General features: G+C 37.9%; 1 protein-coding gene across 5 annotated transcripts in view; it reads right to left on the minus strand.

Moving 5' to 3' along the window:
• gramd2aa (GRAM domain containing 2Aa) overlaps positions 1-16,664 on the minus strand; it is a 34,391-nt gene extending 17,727 nt beyond the window's left edge. For 2 of the 5 annotated variants that reach the window (XM_038700489.1, XM_038700493.1), the window contains exons 1-2: positions 16,406-16,663; positions 7,812-7,916 (exon numbers count right to left, since the gene is read on the minus strand). In XM_038700489.1, coding sequence (XP_038556417.1) covers positions 7,812-7,916; positions 16,406-16,542 — 242 coding nt within the window. In that variant the 5' untranslated portion in view covers positions 16,543-16,663. Of the gene's footprint in view, positions 1-7,811; positions 7,917-14,254; positions 14,492-16,405 lie in introns of those variants that run through there. The other 3 variants (XM_038700492.1, XM_038700491.1, XM_038700490.1) reach the window with 3 other exon arrangements.
• Positions 16,665-17,046: the final 382 nt, after the last annotated feature.

A 17,046-nucleotide genomic window follows, 5' to 3' on the forward strand; every position in this document is an offset into this window, starting at 1 on the left:
ATGTTGTTCTTTTTATAGTCAGTATACATGAACACACACACATACACACACACATCATTGGCATCAAGCTCGCCTCAGGAGGAATAGTCAGAGCTGAGCAGCAGATGTCACAGCATGATACTCATATCTATTGCGAATGCAGACAGAACCACCAAGCAGATAAAACAGAGTTTAATCAGCCCTTTAAGGAAAATGTCACTAAAATGAACTGCTGTCCCAGTTAAGACACTTCAAAGAAGAATACATGTATGTAACAATATAATTTGAAAGGCTAGATGTTTTTGAGGGATTATTTTCTGACAGACTTCCCTTTCTTCTTGTATCTTTCTGTAAGTACTATACGTGATTGACAGCGAGCAGAGCACGATGTAACGTAGTGCTGATATGAAAACACTCCTGCTCAAGGAGATACTGATAAAACAGAAGCTCTGGCAAAACCAAATTGCCACTTTGTGTTTACTGTGATGGATTATTTCACTCGAAGCCACATTTCATTTGGGGCAAGAGAAAACAGCATCAAGTGACGGGAGGCCTTAATATCTTCAACCCAACAGAGTCCAGTAGAAATAATCATGATATCATTTTTCTTGATGATATTCAATCATCAAGAAAGCCCAGCAGAGGATGTACTTCCTGCGCCAGCTCAGGAAGCTCAACCTGCCTAAGGACCTGCTTATCCACTTCTACACAGCCATCATTCAGTCTGTCCTCTGCATGTCCATCACTGTCTGGTTTGGATCTGCCACCAAAAAGGACAGGAGCAGACTACAACGGACAGTCAGGTCTGCAGAAAAAATCATTGGTGCCAACATGCCCTCCATTCAGGACTTTCATATTTCCAGAGTCAGGAAACGGGCAGGAAACATCACTGCAGATTCATCTCATCCCGGACACAACCTGTTCCAGCTGATTTCTGCCTCACAGTTTCAGAAACAACTTCTGTATAATAACCCAGTAACTCTGCCTCTAATCAGCCACCTGTTTACTGACTATCACTTATTATTTATTCATCATTCTCTATTTCAGAGCTGTTCATACTGTTATATTGTCATATTGTATATTATACTGTATACCAAATCCACCTACCTCAAGTAAATAACACCTGCACATAATATTTATTCCAGCATCCTTTGCACTATGCTCCATCGCACTGTGTACATGTATGTGTACCTGTATATCACATCCACCTCCAACATGTACATAACAATAATAATTTACTCCTGCATCCTTTGCACTCTGCTCACTGCACTATTTGTCAATCTGTCTATATTGTTTTTTTTTATAGTGTGTATATTGGTGTTCTCTATGATGTAGCCTGTGTTTGATTTTATTATTGTGTTATTGAATTATTGTATGAGTAAGCACATCATGAGCAATGTACAATCCTGAGTCAAACTGTATACATAACTGGCAAATAAATCTGATTCTGATAATGGGAAGGAGACATGATGACTGTTACATTTGCCAAACACATTGGTTAAAGTCATCATCTACAGAGCCTTTTCTTTTGTAACATTAAAAGTGATTTAAATACAAAAAAGTAGCTAGTGTTAGGTTACAAGGAAATAACTGTCAGATTAATCTTACCTTATCATACTTGTAATCACAGGTGGACTGTCACTAAGTACTTTTACTTTGGTATTGCACTTTAGCTCAAATTTGAGGTACTTTACTTGGGTATTTATATTTAATGATACTTTATTGTTCTGCTCCACTATATTTCAAAGTGAAATATTTAACATTTTACTGCACTACATCTATCTGATATATATAGTCACGTTACTTCCAGTACATTTTACTTCTAATACTTCTACCACTACTTCTACTGCTTATAATATTAGGACTAACTAGCTCTACTCTGCAGTACAGGAACAATGCTGTTTCTTCTACAAGAACCATCAACTGGTGCGGGGGAAGTGAGACAGCTCCTTTTGTTTACCTCTGTCTGAAATCAAGGACACTTTGTTTTTAAAATTACCTAAAGTATTTTGATGCTAAATCTGCCACTGTTATCAATGTAAACTGCACAAGTGTTGTGCGAGAACAGACGGGACTTAGCTGAAAAACCATACTAGCCTTACTTGCTGTTAACACAGGTCTGTTAAAACTTTAAAGGAATGTAAATGCAGTGAAAACTAAAACGACAATACTATACTAGTGCTTATATATAATTCAATATATTGTTGTATTGTTGTTAATATTTTACCCTCACTAGTTCTTCCAGAGTAATATTTTATGAAAATGTATTTCTCAATATGGTTGCATTATGATTCAGCAGGACCATCATTTCTATTCTCCTTGAGTGTCCTTCACTAATATACAGCAAGGTGCCTATTATCTTAAAATACCCCTCACTGTTGCCTTTATAGCATAAGGACTGTCAGAGTCCCTCTCTATGAGAGACTCTCCTCTGCTTAAGAAGATAGCGTGACATCTGTCCCAAAACAGCCCTCCCTGACTCTGCTGCCTCTTTCCATGTCACCCTTCTTCTCATGGTAGAACACAGTGGAGATTAAACTCATTCCGCCGGGATGCTGATTTCTATTTGTGCACAGCAAAATTACTAATGTAAACTTAAATCTGAGAGTGTAAAAATGAAAACATTTAAGTAAGTTACTAAACTCTCAAGACTTTAAAATCACCTATTACCAAATCACCAAAATCATCATCATAAGAAATTATATTATTTTGGAAAGAAAACCTTTGGGAAACTCATGTAATGCCATTACTATATACAGTACAATTTAAGCCATGGGAAAACATGATAATTATTATCAATATGAATGAACATCTGCTGAGGAATAACATGCTAAACAGGAAAAAGGTCTCTCATTGTACTGTATGAAAGAATCACTTTTAACTTTTCAAATAATATTCCTTGGTTTGATTTAGGTTTCATTTTGTTAAGTGTCTTTTTTTAATTGAAGCAACGGCGCTTTGCATCATTATAATATAAATCTAATCATATGACTCTATTGAAAGATGGCCTAAAATATTAAAGAGGTGTTATTATGCTTTTTGGCTTTTTCCCTCTCCTTTATTTAGTTATATATCTTTTTTGTGCATGTAACAGGTTTGCAAAGTGAAAAAGCCCAAAGTGCAGCCCAAAGGGAGTTCCCATCTCCCGCAGAAAACACTGCTCTGAACTGACTGAAAACAGCTCGTTTGTAGTCCAGCCGCTTTCCTTTCATCCCTGTGATGACACAGAGATGAAAGCAAAATGCACGTCATATAACGGCTCGCCAAGTGGCTTGTCTGACACGCCCTCAAAAACACAGGTAGAAAAACACTGACTTGCAGCACACACCTCTCCACTCCCTTCCAAACACTAGCTACCCTCCAGGCAGTCAATCGACATAATGTTACTGTGATGTACAGACAGAGCTCAGTTAAAACTTTATGGATGAAAGATACTTTTCTTACCGATTAATAACTCACTACTCTGAAACTCATCCTCCAGTCCATGTTGCTAAGCTGGTAAGGGGAAAATAATAAGTTGAACCGAAGCCGTGTTTACCAGCTTCTCACTGACCCACCCTTCTCTGCTTCTGATTGGCTAGTAGTCCTTAACTAGGAACCGCGCATGTGCAACTCTCAACAAAGATCATATAGAGGCAAGATGTATCACTCAATAGCTAAAACAAAGCCTTCAACACAGGGTGAAAAGAGGAGCTGCAGCAATGTGCAGTATGACAAATATATGGGTTTTTTTGAAAATTAAACCATGTAAACCTGTTCTGGTACAACCCCTAAATAAGATTTTGAACTTGAAAATGAGCATAATACCACCTCTTTAATAAATATTAGAGGGCAACAGTTTCAAACTGAACTGTTATGTAAAAAAAAAAAACAATACAGTGGAAAGGTGAGTTTGAGAGCAACAGTTTTGAGAAAGAGTGATAGACATAAAGAACATAAAGATGCTATCAAAAGAATGCTAAAAAAAACCCAAAGCAATGAGCACTATGTATAGTTGACAGAGAGGATAATTAGGTGCTTTGACTGTCGTCTCCTGCCACAATACAAATCAAAACACAGATATTATTCACACACTGTGTAAATATAAATATGAAGGCATTAGGGCTGACAAAGATCAAGTCAAAGATTCGATGCTTCGATGGGCGGAGCCTGATTCGACTGTTAATCTCACAATCGAAGCTTCGCAGCAAAACGAGGATCATGCCATTTTGGCGATATGGGGGTGCTCAAAGTCTGATTTTACATTGAACCAGTTTTCTCCCAATAAGTTAATATACAGCCTATTACAATACACATTTCAACGTTTAATGCTGTAAATAAACATGTAAAAAGAATAAAAATTTCAATAAATGTTTTTAAATTACGTGAATAAATCCAAAATTGTCACCCTAACCCTGGGTCGTCAGTGCGCATGTGTAAGCGTAGCGTGTATGTGTGTAGTGGCAGTGGAGGAACATCTGCTGAAGAGAGGAGCTCCAGCTTCACTGGTGTTGTGCAGAGTTGTCCGCACCTTGCGGGACTTTCGGATAATTTATCACCGTTCATAAACCACATAAATAATATTTTAGCGTTTTTAAATAGCCAGCTACTTGAAATAGACCCGCGAGGAACCACGACGTGCATGCAGTTATCGGCAACAGTAATGCACGTAAAACTCTGCACAAGACCGGTGAATGACAGGCAAGAGAGAGAGAGAGAGCGCCTCAGTTTAGTTGGAAATTTACAGTGTAAGTTGAATGAAGAGAGACTGCAGCTCTGCAGCTTCTCAAGATTAAAGCGGTTTTCTTGGTTGGGAGCCACTAGTTTAATCAGTGCAGTAAAAAGTATTCCCTGTGTATTGTACTGGAGTAGAAGTATTAAGTAGCATAAAAGTACACTGGTCTTCAAGCATTAGGTCATTCTTTTTAATGTCTTTATTGTTAATCTGCTACCATCTTCACTTTCATTCAGAGAATCAGAGAATGAGTGAGATAACTCATTACTGGATAAAGACCGATGGAGAGTTTATGTGTAAGAGAGCAGAGAGGTTAGCAGATGATGGCTGCCTGCTGTGTGAGTGCATGTGTCCTTGTGTAATAGCAGGGTGAGACTATTGTTTGCATGTTGGTTTTATACAGCTTATGTCCTAGATGTGCAAAATCATCACTTTTCTCATTAAAATAGCCCTCCAAGAAAAGACTTGTGACCATGTTATGAACAATGGTGCATGTGTGCTGCTCTGCTTGCTGGTTCCTGCCTATAAATAGGCTCCACAGTGGCTCTGCACTCCCAGGTGGAGAGAAGAGAGCGATTATTAAAAACACAGACGGCTCTGTAGGGATTAACTGGCTCTCTACTCTTCGCTCTCCATCTGTCTCTTTCTTTTACACAAGTTCCAGGTCTTAATCAATACTGCCGGTATATGGAGGTGAGCGTAAGAAGAAAACCGCAACAGGCAATTCCCATCACAGCGTTAGGAGAGCTGTGAATGTGGTTTTTTACAAAGGGTATAAACAAGGTCATGCTGGGATGACATTAGAAAATAATGGACAGTTGTCAAATATACAACAGGGAAATCTAGCTTCACTAAAATGTCATTTAAGGTTTATTTTGGACATTATTCAGAGGATCTGAGATGAATTCACAGGCCCAGGAGGAATCATTGGATTTCCCAGCTGAAGTAAAAACATGAAAATTACTAAAGCAGGGCTTGTAAAGTTTTCACACAGCAACAGCAGTAGCATAAGTTGGTATCCAGGTGCCAGGAGGCTCAGCATTGTGTTCATGTAGTGAAACTTACTGAGTCCTGCACATAAGGTATAATAAGGCGTAATAACCCAAAAATCTCACAGAGCAAGAACAACTGTTTTAAATCTCTACAATCATTTCAAAAGCTTTGGTTTGGCAATGAAACTAAAACTGTATATCAGCTTATACCCCTGTAGCAAGCAAAACACTTGCTGCGAGTGAGTTTGTGTGTATACGCATGCGCCTTTGTCAGTGTATCCTCAGTGCCCTTGGCTGTGAGGCTGAATGGTGAAACTAATTACAAGCTCAAAGAATCCTAAATTGAATCCTAAATTAGAAAGCGAACACCTCCCATCGGTGGCAGTGGACTCCCAGTCAATAATTTTAGCTTGCGGAGAAGAAATTGGGACTTGGAGAAGTAGATAGACTCACTATTAGACTTCAAAGTATCCACAAGAAAAGATAAGGAATGACGAGAGAAGTAGAGGAAGTTTCAAATAGTCTCCTGAGTTTAAAATCTAATTCAGAGATCACATTTGATCTAAGACTTTACGTAAAACGTTTACACAAATGTGAAATTTAGTGATTCTTTTATCTATCTACCCACATGCCAGTTGATTTTTTGTTTTGTACAGCCAACCAACACACACTTAATGAGCACTTGTAGTTCCATCTCGAGCCTCAAACTACCATAGCTCTTACCAAAGCTATCTTTTTACAGATGTAAGTAAATTATATGTATATCGTATTTTATAGTCAAATATTGGGACACTGTACACAAATTCAGTACTAATTTCCATATGTCTGATCATTTCCTTCTTTCCAACACACACAGCATCCTTGGGTTATGTTGCACGAGCTGTTCAGAGGATCTTGATAGATATTTTAAACTTTTATTTGAGCTGTAAACACTGTCAGCTATTTAGGAGATATAACAAGAAAAGGCCACCTTATACGGGGGAATCTTTGTGTTCTTTTATTTTAAAGATAATATTGATTATTTTTAAACTTGCTGTTTAAGACACATTACCTGCAAACATTACACAGGCTTATTAATAGCAATGCTGCACATACACAGACAGTTGAATTAATAGAAAACAGTTTCCAATCAACAGTATTTTACTGTGTGTGAAAAATAGTGTTTGTGTGACAAAAACTATAAACACAAAAAGACATAGTGTTTAGCTCATAGTTTTGGTTTCGTAGCACACTTAATTTATGCTTGACTCATTAACATCCATAGATAAACCCACTGTAAGCTGGTGGAGACCAACACAGTGCAGAAAGAAGAGTGAATATTTGACATACACTCATCACCTGGCCAGAGGCATGATTCAAAATGAATGTTAATGTTGCTTTGTGTGTCCTGGATGTGTAAAGGAATATTTACAACCTAAAATATTGCAGGCAGCAACAGAGTTTTGAGGTGAGTTAGGCACTGGGAGGGAATAAAAGACACACACACACACACACACACACACACACACACACACACGCACACACACGCACACAGCTTACTGGGGGCTACAAGTTCAAGACTGACATGTGCATTAAACGTTCAAGTCCCTCCCATTCAACGAGTCTACTAACACATCCCATGCTTCAGTGCTAAATCCCATCCCAGAGCAGATTCCCCAGGATTACACTGCTCCTGCATTGAATCCTTCTTATATAACACGCACACACACACACACACACACACACACACACACACACACACAGTCTGCAGGCACACATACACACACACACATCGTGTATGCATTCTTGCACCAAAAATATGGTGAATTGTAGAAAAACACTTCATTACTAGTGTAACTACAGCAATAAAACATTTCCAAACACATTTCTTCTCAATGGGTCTTTGCAGTCTCTTTGCATGTGTGCGTGTGTGTGTGTGTGTGTGTGTGTGTGTGCGCGTGTGCATGCGCGCGCATCTGACCATTGTTTTACATCAAATACAGCTGAAATAAAAGCACAAAATAAGTGCTGTGAAAATAAATCTCCAGGGCTGTAACCCATGACCATGCACAGGATACAGATGGTGTGTGTGGGGGGAAAAAGAGCATGGAAAGACAGCAAGTGTTGTGTGTTTTTGCGGGATTTGCCTGAAGTGGCCGTGTGTGTCGTCGTCCTTGGATGGGTCCAGGTCCTGTGTTGAGAGCAAGCCGGTTTCTTCGCTCTGTTCCTGCTGCTCAGTCATGCTCCTGGCCCTAAATACACAAACACACAGCTCTATGTTAACAGCAGGCACCTCTCCGCTGGACCGTCATGTACAAAATGATGTTTGTTTTTGTCTCCAGGTTTGGCTTCAAAGAGGGAGAGAGCTCTTCTCAAAAAGTTTATGGAGCAAACAAATGGACTCTGTCTGCAAAATCAACACAGCGGTGATGCAACATTCAAAGTCTAATTTGTTGGTTTATGCTACATTAAAAGTCTCTACTCAGCAAAACAAAGCTGTGTTCTTGTGTAAATGAGGCCAGTGCTGCTCTCACCCAGATGTCTACAAAGAAATAGAGCACCTCAGAGGTTGAGCAGATGGCTGACCTGATGCGCTGCTTTGAGCTGACTCAAACATTTAAAAAAAATACACTTTACATTTAAAAAATTTTCAGCACCAAATGTCTCCTGAAATTAACTATTACAGATACCAAAAGAAGAAGGGGAAGAAACCAAGGATATGACCATAAATTGTGTAAGATAGGTGAGATATTTTCACACAAATACTTATATTTCTTCCTGTGGATGGTGACTGACGATAAGTAGAGCAAAACATGAGACACACACTGATATGAACACACTCAACTCAGGCTCAGTGAAGGAATGATTCAACTGAACCAAATCAAATCAAACCGAACCAAACTACAGCTTCATGTTCTCTGTGATGGATTATGTTCTACTTAACTGATTTTAAACTGGATGTTATTTAACACTGTTGATTATATAAAAGTGGGTATTGCTGCAATATTTCTTTCATAAGATTGATTTGTCAATGTTTAAGTCACTGTTAACTATTTGAACATTTTAGCATTACTATTAGCTATTCCAACTGTTACCTCTTACTGTTAGCTATCTGTGTTTCTTATCCTTTAATGTAAGTTCACTTTTTCAACTATTTATACATTTCTTACTATTTATTTGCTAACTATTTCAACTGTTTATCCATTAATTTAAACGGTCTCTTAGCTCACTATTAAACCATTACTTGAAGCTAACTGCTCATTTTAACTAACGATTCTTCCCATTACGTTTAGCAAACCATGTCAACTGTTAATCTAACTAATTCTTTTGACTAACTAGCTATATCAAATGTTCATTCATTTCTTTTAGCTAACTTATTGTTTGTCAGTTTACTTGTATCTAACTATTTCAACTGTTAGTTTGTAATGTAACTACATCACATTTAAATAAGTACAACTGTTCATCTATTACTTTTAGCAATCAATGTTAATTGTTTATACTTACGTTTAATACTTTTAAATAACAATTTTAACAGGTTATCTATTAGCTGCATCTGTTTATCCATTACTTTGAAGTTCCCATATTTATCCAGTGCTTTAACTATTTTACCCATAGATAGATAACTAACTATTTTAACCATTTATTATTAACATTTCAACAGTTTTTTAAAGTGTATATTTCTTTTAGTTAACAAGTTCAGCTTCCCTGCTGGCTTTATAACTATTTGTTTATATATTACAACTGTCTCAGATAGGTGTATGTACTTTGCAGGCAGCCAATCATAACTGGTAGATTACTTGTTATTGTAAATATACCAAGATCAGCATCACACCAATTTGTGATCTCATGTGTGGAGTTCATTTTCTTCCTTAACATAAGTATGTAGATACATTTTTTTTTTTTTATCAAATACTAAGTTATCTGAGTAGTCCACAATCTTCAAGGTACCCTCTGGCAACAGCAAAAATAGGCTACCCTGTGTTTGAGAATCACTTAACCAGATGATAACTAAAAAGAAAAAAGCTGGTACCATCCTTTAAATGCTTTGCAGTGTACTATCTATCTATTATGTTTCTTCCTCTCAGCTGCACATCAAATCTCTCTCTTTTTCTCCCTCACATACACACACAAACACCCACCTGTCCTGTGCCATATTTTCCTCTGGGAGAAGGGAAGTTATTACCACCTGCTCTGGTATAATTACAGGTGCTGATGGAAATATGCTCCTGTAAGCAGTTTCCAATGTATTATCTCTAATTGGCCAGAAGCTTCACGTCAGCCACTGACCTGTTCAAACAACAGAGGCTTCCTGGTCCTAGAGATTTTACATCTGACTGGTTATCTGTGATCACAGAGGGTTGAATGGGAGGTGAAAGGTCTGTTGTAATAGATAAGGTAAGGGTTAGTGGGGTCACCACCTTAAGCCTGAGGTTAGGAGATTAAGGAGGGTATCGTATCCCAGATGTGTGGGCCTAAGGGCAAAATGGAGCCCTGTGGTGATGTTGCAGTTCACTTAGAAACAATCCTCCAAGGGGGTGCTTGTAGTTGTGCGCTAAGGAAATGGTTAGGTTGGAGTATTTTAATAATATTCCCCAGATCAGTGGCTAATGCAATGAACAATATTTAAATTAAGATTTTTCATTTGTATAAAAGCATTAACATTCATTCTTCAAATTCAACTAAAGAATTTCCTACAATTGGTCAAAAAAAATCTTTGTTAATTATAAGTGATTTACTTTGTAAAATGTTTTTCTTTAGTGATAAGTCCATACTTGGGGAAATATGTGTAGGGAAAAAAACATAACTGTTGCCAATTTTGAAGAGCATACTATGAGATCATATTACGGGATTAATTTCCTGCCTTGCAGATAACTTTTGGCTCACTTTCATATGAAAAACCAGTACCTTGTTCTTAGTTTAGGTAGTGTTACCTGACAGCTGGGGATTTTTTGACGCCACATTATGTCCACTGTGTCTGATGGCCTAAGGGAACAGACTTTGGATGGTTCTTTGGTTACACCATTCACAAATGTTTGCTTGCAGTCTGAAAAACTTATGAAACCGGTCACATAGTCATTGACACAAACAGCCTTAGAATAAACACTCTCATTATATGACTTTTTTTAGAAGAAAAACTTGTTTTGGCATGAAGATGTTTCAGCTTTCACTCTTATTTAGTCTGTGCAGGGTTCCAGCAACTGGAATTAAAGAAATTATCAAAAACAAATGTCATGTTATTATTTCACTTGCAACTGTCATTTAAGTTTTATCGCTCATGTTGGCCAGGAGAGCAAGACGGAGACAGAATAAACCACAGTGACAAGATGATTGTGCATTATGCTTAATCCCACGCTGCTGCAAAAAAACACTATGTTCACTCACAGTATTATTGGACAAACACCCTAATTTGCAGCTCAATCCTGTTTGATACTGAATCATTTAGTAAGCAAACTGTTCAGCACAGGACGCTGCTTCCTACTTGGCAATTTGATCTAAAAGTTCTTGGAGTGTAGAGACTATAACATCAAACCCAACAGACAAGAACATCAGCATTGGATGATTCTGCCAAACGCTGCATTACATTCAGTGCCAACCTTTTTAAAAGAATTTGTTCATCCAACACATCCTCATACCTAAAGGACAGAATAGGTTGTTTGTCACTGACTCCGAAAACAACATGACTGTGGGAAAGTACTGACAACAGTATTTGGTAATGAAAGTTAAGTTACGTCACATGTTTTACGAAACGGTCATACTTTGGTTAGGTTTAGAAAAAGATCATGGTTTGGTTCATGTAAATATTGTTTCTCATATACCACCTCGCCTGACTTGCTCCTGTCATAATTACTATGGCCACTAGAGGTTATTGCCTGACAATAGACGTAAATATGGGCGGTTTTAAGCAACTTACACAGGTTCGCTTCAGGTTTAAGAGTTGTATGAGGAAGGACACTTTATTGTCTTCACCTGCCATTATGTGGAATGGATTACCAATGAGCATTAAGAAATCAGCTCCTTAGTTAGCTTTAAGCCCTCAATAGAAAAATGTCTGAGTGGCCGATTGCCCCCATAATAATAATTATACTAATAATTAGCATGATCTGTAGTCAATAAGGTATTGTTTTAAATTTTAGTTTTTACTACAGTTGTGTTATATTTAATGAACTTTGTTATATACTGTATAGTAATGTTGTGATGGAAATATTTGAAATGTATATAATATTTATGAATTTATATTACTAAAAAATAAAATTCAGTGACAGTGCCTTTTCATGATGCCTCTACCCCCTTGCCTTCTGAAAAAGGACCAAAATACTTTTTGGCTGTATTGTGTTTTTATACTTTTTATGGTTTTTGGAGTTGGGGCATCTCTTGTTAGAGGCGCACCTATTATATTTACAATCAATAAAGAACTTCAATCAAACCTATTTGGCTGTATTTTTGGGGAGAACAGTTTGAACCCACAGGGTCCCCATAAAAAAGAAATGTGTAAGTGGCTGGACACAGAGTCTTAGTAAAATAGAGAAAGTTAGCTACATATAATCTTTTCCAATAATTTAGAAAAACAGCGTAAAACACATTTTTTAAATCTGAAATATCTTAAAATCTTTTAGCAGAAGATGGGCAGGCCTGACTGAGATGAGAACCGCAGGGTCCCACAGGGTTCCAGGGAGTGACGGCACAGAAAGTAGCTTATCTGTTCATTGCCTTGTTCCTGAAACAATACATGGCAAAACATTTGCTGTTCAGCAATCACCAATTCATTAAAAAAAAAATTAAGGTCTAGATTTTGATAGGGACTGAACATTAAGTAATAAAACAGGACCAACTTGAGGCCCTTATGTCAGTTCATATTGTGCTTTAGTGGTGCACATTCCCATATTCATGTTATAACATTCATGTAATAATTAATCAAACTACACTATTTCCACACAGTGAACCTGGGATTTTTGAGGGCCCTTGGAGTTGTGCAGTAGCACTGCCATTGCTAACCAAAACATTAGAAGCGAGAGATCAGTATATGTTAAACTACAAATGAACAGCCTTCATAGGCCTTCAAACCTTCCTCCTGCCGCTCTACTGGATCAGTTCTGCTCTGGTCTCTGCTCTTTTTACATGCTCCTCCTGCTCCATGCCCATCTTTGTCTCAGGAGACAAACATTTTGTGCTGTCACAAGACACCCAATCCAATAACCTGTAATCTTGTTAAGCCACAGGGATTGTTGCTGAGGAGTCACTACACACTCTGCCTCCAGTTGCTCACTTCCCTGTACACCTTTGCCACTAAGTTGCTGTTGCTGCATATAATTTATTTTTTTCAACTTAAAGTCAAGTACATTTGTGAAGCTATACCTTTCTATATCAGTTTGAAGAGTGATGCCACCCTCCCACCTCCTGTACACATACAGTAAAAGCTGAAGTTACAATCACCAAAACACTGACATTACAACAATTCTTCACTAACTCAGGCAACTTAATCCTAAATAGCCAATGGCTTTCCCAAGATTTGATAGAAGTACATTAAATAGCCAATAAATGAGCTCCAATATACAACTCTTTAAGTGTTTTTTGTGTGCACAGGACTGTCAAGTCTACACAACTCCTTGTGTAGACTTGACACTCCCCAGCAAGACAAGGACACCCAAGATATTTTTACAGTAGGTGTTTAGAAGCAAATGTTTAATTTGTCTAAAAAGTTGAAGGGGGGTTTGTCCTATGATTAGAGAAAATTAAGGTTGGCTGCGGTCTTGGGAGCAGTCCACAAGGTAGGTTTCATACGTGTGTTAGTGTACTTAGTGTGAGTTCAGGGGAAAAGGAAAATAAATAGTTTTGCAAAAATCCAACTTATTATTAAGTGTCCTCGACAACAAATTTTAAGCAATTTGGAAATTTTACTTGTGTAACTTGTTTTACAAAACATTTTAACACTTACATTGGTAAGTGTGCTGTCTTATAATAACTGTCAATACTGGACAAAAGTCAACCCGATTTTATTCACATTTCCCCTGTTGAATGACTTTAAATAGGCCCACATATATATTTTATTCCTGACATTTCTATACATCTACAGCACTTGCCATTTTGGGATAAACGACGTCTTTTACTATTAAAATCAGAAACAACATCAAGCTTGTCAAGAGAAGCCAGGAACAGAAGCAATTCTTCAGAATAAAAGTGGGAAAATATGAATAAATAAATATACTTTAAATAAATTAGTCAATAAATAAATAATGTCTACAGTGCAACAGGGCGTAAAAAGAATCTACAAATATTATTTATGTTGCATCATAATTCACATATAATTAAATATCTAACGGGAGAAAGTGAACACATTTGGATGCAAATTATTACTTAATGTTACAAATATTCTACAGTATTTTTTGCGTTTAAGAATGTCAGTATAAACCCAACACATACGTACATTGTGTCTGACTATAGTAACACACACACCTCTACTCACATATCTTTATACCCATCCTGCTATTTTACATTTACGCCCAGAATTCGACACGTGCGCTTCTATTTTGAATTATTTGCCGGAAGTCCCACTCTTTCTCCCGCTAACTTGACGTCTCTTGACGTGTCCTACCTGTAGCTTAGAAGCTACCGCGACTTAATCCGCTGTGTTGTCGCCTTGTAGCTCCTGTAAAACTCCTCAGGTCGGTGCTGCATTTCTCGGTCAAGTCATTTTATATTCTTTATCCACGAAAAATGGACAAAAGAAACTCCAGTTCGGCACAAATCACTAAAGCTACAGCAGAGAGAGAGAGAGAGAGACGTGTTGACTGAGCGTTAACCTCCTCAGCAGCGTGTCCTCCTGTGCGAGGTGGGTTGAGTTTACCTATAGCCCAGTTTGGGCACGGGGCCAGAGGATTAAACAGCGGCTGTTTTCTTTCCACACGCCGGAAATAACCTAACGACTGCTCATTATAGTATAAATATAAGACTAACAGAAAAAAACACCGCAAGGGCTTTGGTAGTTTCATTTTTAATAGTGAAGTCATGGCTACTGAGCTATTCTCCTACACTAATAGGATCAGGCAGTGATGGAATAAGTACACATAGCCTATTTAAGTAAAAGTACTCTGTGAAAATATTCCACTACAAGTAAAATTCAGGCATTCAAAATCTTTAGAAGTAGGCGATAATCAGCAAAATTTACTTCAAGTACCTTATCAAAAGTAAAAATACTTATTAGGCTATGTGCAGAAAAATTGTCCCTGTCAGTGTTTTACAATTATATATAATGGTTTTAGATTAATATCACTGTTGTTACATTTCAAGTAGGAGATTTTATAAATAATTTATCTCTAAAAGGGTATAATACTAAGGACATATAAAACCGTTAAGGCAATGTCTCAGGAGCCTATTAGTTATGGTGTTAATGTTTGGTCAATTTATCCATGTAAAGTACTGACTGATGAATGTTGTTGACAGACAGTTAGATGACAAACGAAGTCAATAAAAGTAGTTAGTTACTTAGTTAATGAAGGTAGAAAGAAGAAACATTGCGCTCAACAAAAGAAAAAACATTGCTGGCGTGTGTGTAGTGAGGGATGAAGTACTGACATGTTTTACTCAAGTAAAAGTTGTAATACCACAGTATAAAACACACTTACAAGTAAAGGTCCTGCATTCAAAATCTTACTCAAATAAAAATAGTAGTAGTACAGTATTAGCATCAAAATTTACTTAAAGTATCAAAAGTATAAGTACTACTTATGCAAAGTAACCCCACTCAGAGTGTTATAGTATAGTATAGATAGAGTGTATACACTATATTCTACATATTATTGGAATGTTATTAGTGATGCATTTATGTAATTAGCATTACAAGTAGCAGTTGTCAAGGTAGAGATCATTTTAACTACCTAATATACTGTATACATAAATGTAGTGAAGAAAAAGTACATTTCCCTCTGAAATGTAGTAGAGTAGTAGAATAAAGTAATATAGCAGAAAATAGACATACTCAAGTACAAGTACCTCAAAACTGCACCCACGTACAGAACATGAGTACATGTATTAAGTTACATTCTGGGGAGGTGTAAAAAGTACAGAAGGATTTTCACACATTATAGATTAAACAAATGATGATGGAAATAATAATGTATAAAGATATCTAGCTGCAGTTGTCTCTATAGTACTAAGAGTCCCTTCTCTCACAGTACATACAGTCAAGCATTCAGCATCACGTTAAATAAAGTTCAGGCTCTCAGTTCAAAAGACTTTTCAACCCTAATGAGTATAACCTCTTGTGTGACTTAATCACAATCCAAATGCTGCTACAAAGGTGGGTCGTATTAGCTTCACAATGCCAATTAGCACCATTTGTCAACTGTGAAGCACAAACTTTGTGGTTTTTAAATTGAGTTCCCGTCATGGCTGAATTACCTGTGCCCAAAACTGCAGGAGTAACAAACTGCAAAAATATGTAAATAGGCCTATGTAAAAGAGAAGTCTTCTCTCTTGATAATTGATGATTAAATATTCTAAAGTGGATACATTTTTATCAAGTCTTGTTTTGAAAACCCCCCTTGCTGATATTAAAGTTACTTCTGCATCCACATCCCTTTTTTCCCGGTTTAAAAATCCCCCCCTGACACATCTAACTCGCTACACCTCCTCCTCTGTGATTGATGTTTAGTTAATGAAACCAGACGCTTTTACCTGGCTTCACCTTGTCGGGATGCCACATATTCAGTGCCTTCACTGCACTTCCTGTGTGGTGTTCACTTACCTGGCTCTGCTGGCTATCCTCTGACTGCAGTTACCATGAGGGTGGCGGTAGTGGGGGAGCTGGTAGTATCTGTCCTGGCCTGGGGCCTCGTCGGCGGGCAGGGCCTTAGGGCTTGCTGCGTAAATAGTGCATCCCATGAACACCTCCTGAAAGTCACCCTCAGTGTCTAACAGCGAGCGGAGAAGAGCCGTCCTTAAGGTATCCTTCCTCTGTGCGGCCTGTCCTGTCCTGATGCCAGCCAGCTGCTCTGTGGAAAAGCCATTGGCTCAGCACATTGCTATCTTAACCCCTCCCCTCAGAATCTCTCCTCCAGCCAGCCTCTCTCTCTCTCTCTCTCTCCAGCCCTCTTCCCTCTGCAGAGCTGAGAGCATAGAGGATAATCAGATTTCAAATTTACACTCAACAAAATCATCCCGGGCATAATCACCCCCTGCCACTGATGTTGCATTATGCTAATGCACAGAGCGTACTCTCAGTTCAGGAGCATTAGGGTCAGTTAAAAATATCCAAACTGACTGAGAGAAGCAACAGCCACATCAGACACAGATAAAGTTGTAATAGCGTGTACTTTAAGTGATGCACTTGAGAGTGAACTGCTGTCAGCTGGTTGGACACGCTGTGAAAAATGCTCACTACACTTT

The sequence above is a fragment of the Micropterus salmoides genome, unplaced genomic scaffold, assembly GCF_014851395.1.
Source record: "Micropterus salmoides isolate LMB-PRFRI ecotype aquatic unplaced genomic scaffold, ASM1485139v1 Ms_hic_scaffold_6, whole genome shotgun sequence".
Taxonomy (NCBI): domain Eukaryota; kingdom Metazoa; phylum Chordata; class Actinopteri; order Centrarchiformes; family Centrarchidae; genus Micropterus; species Micropterus salmoides.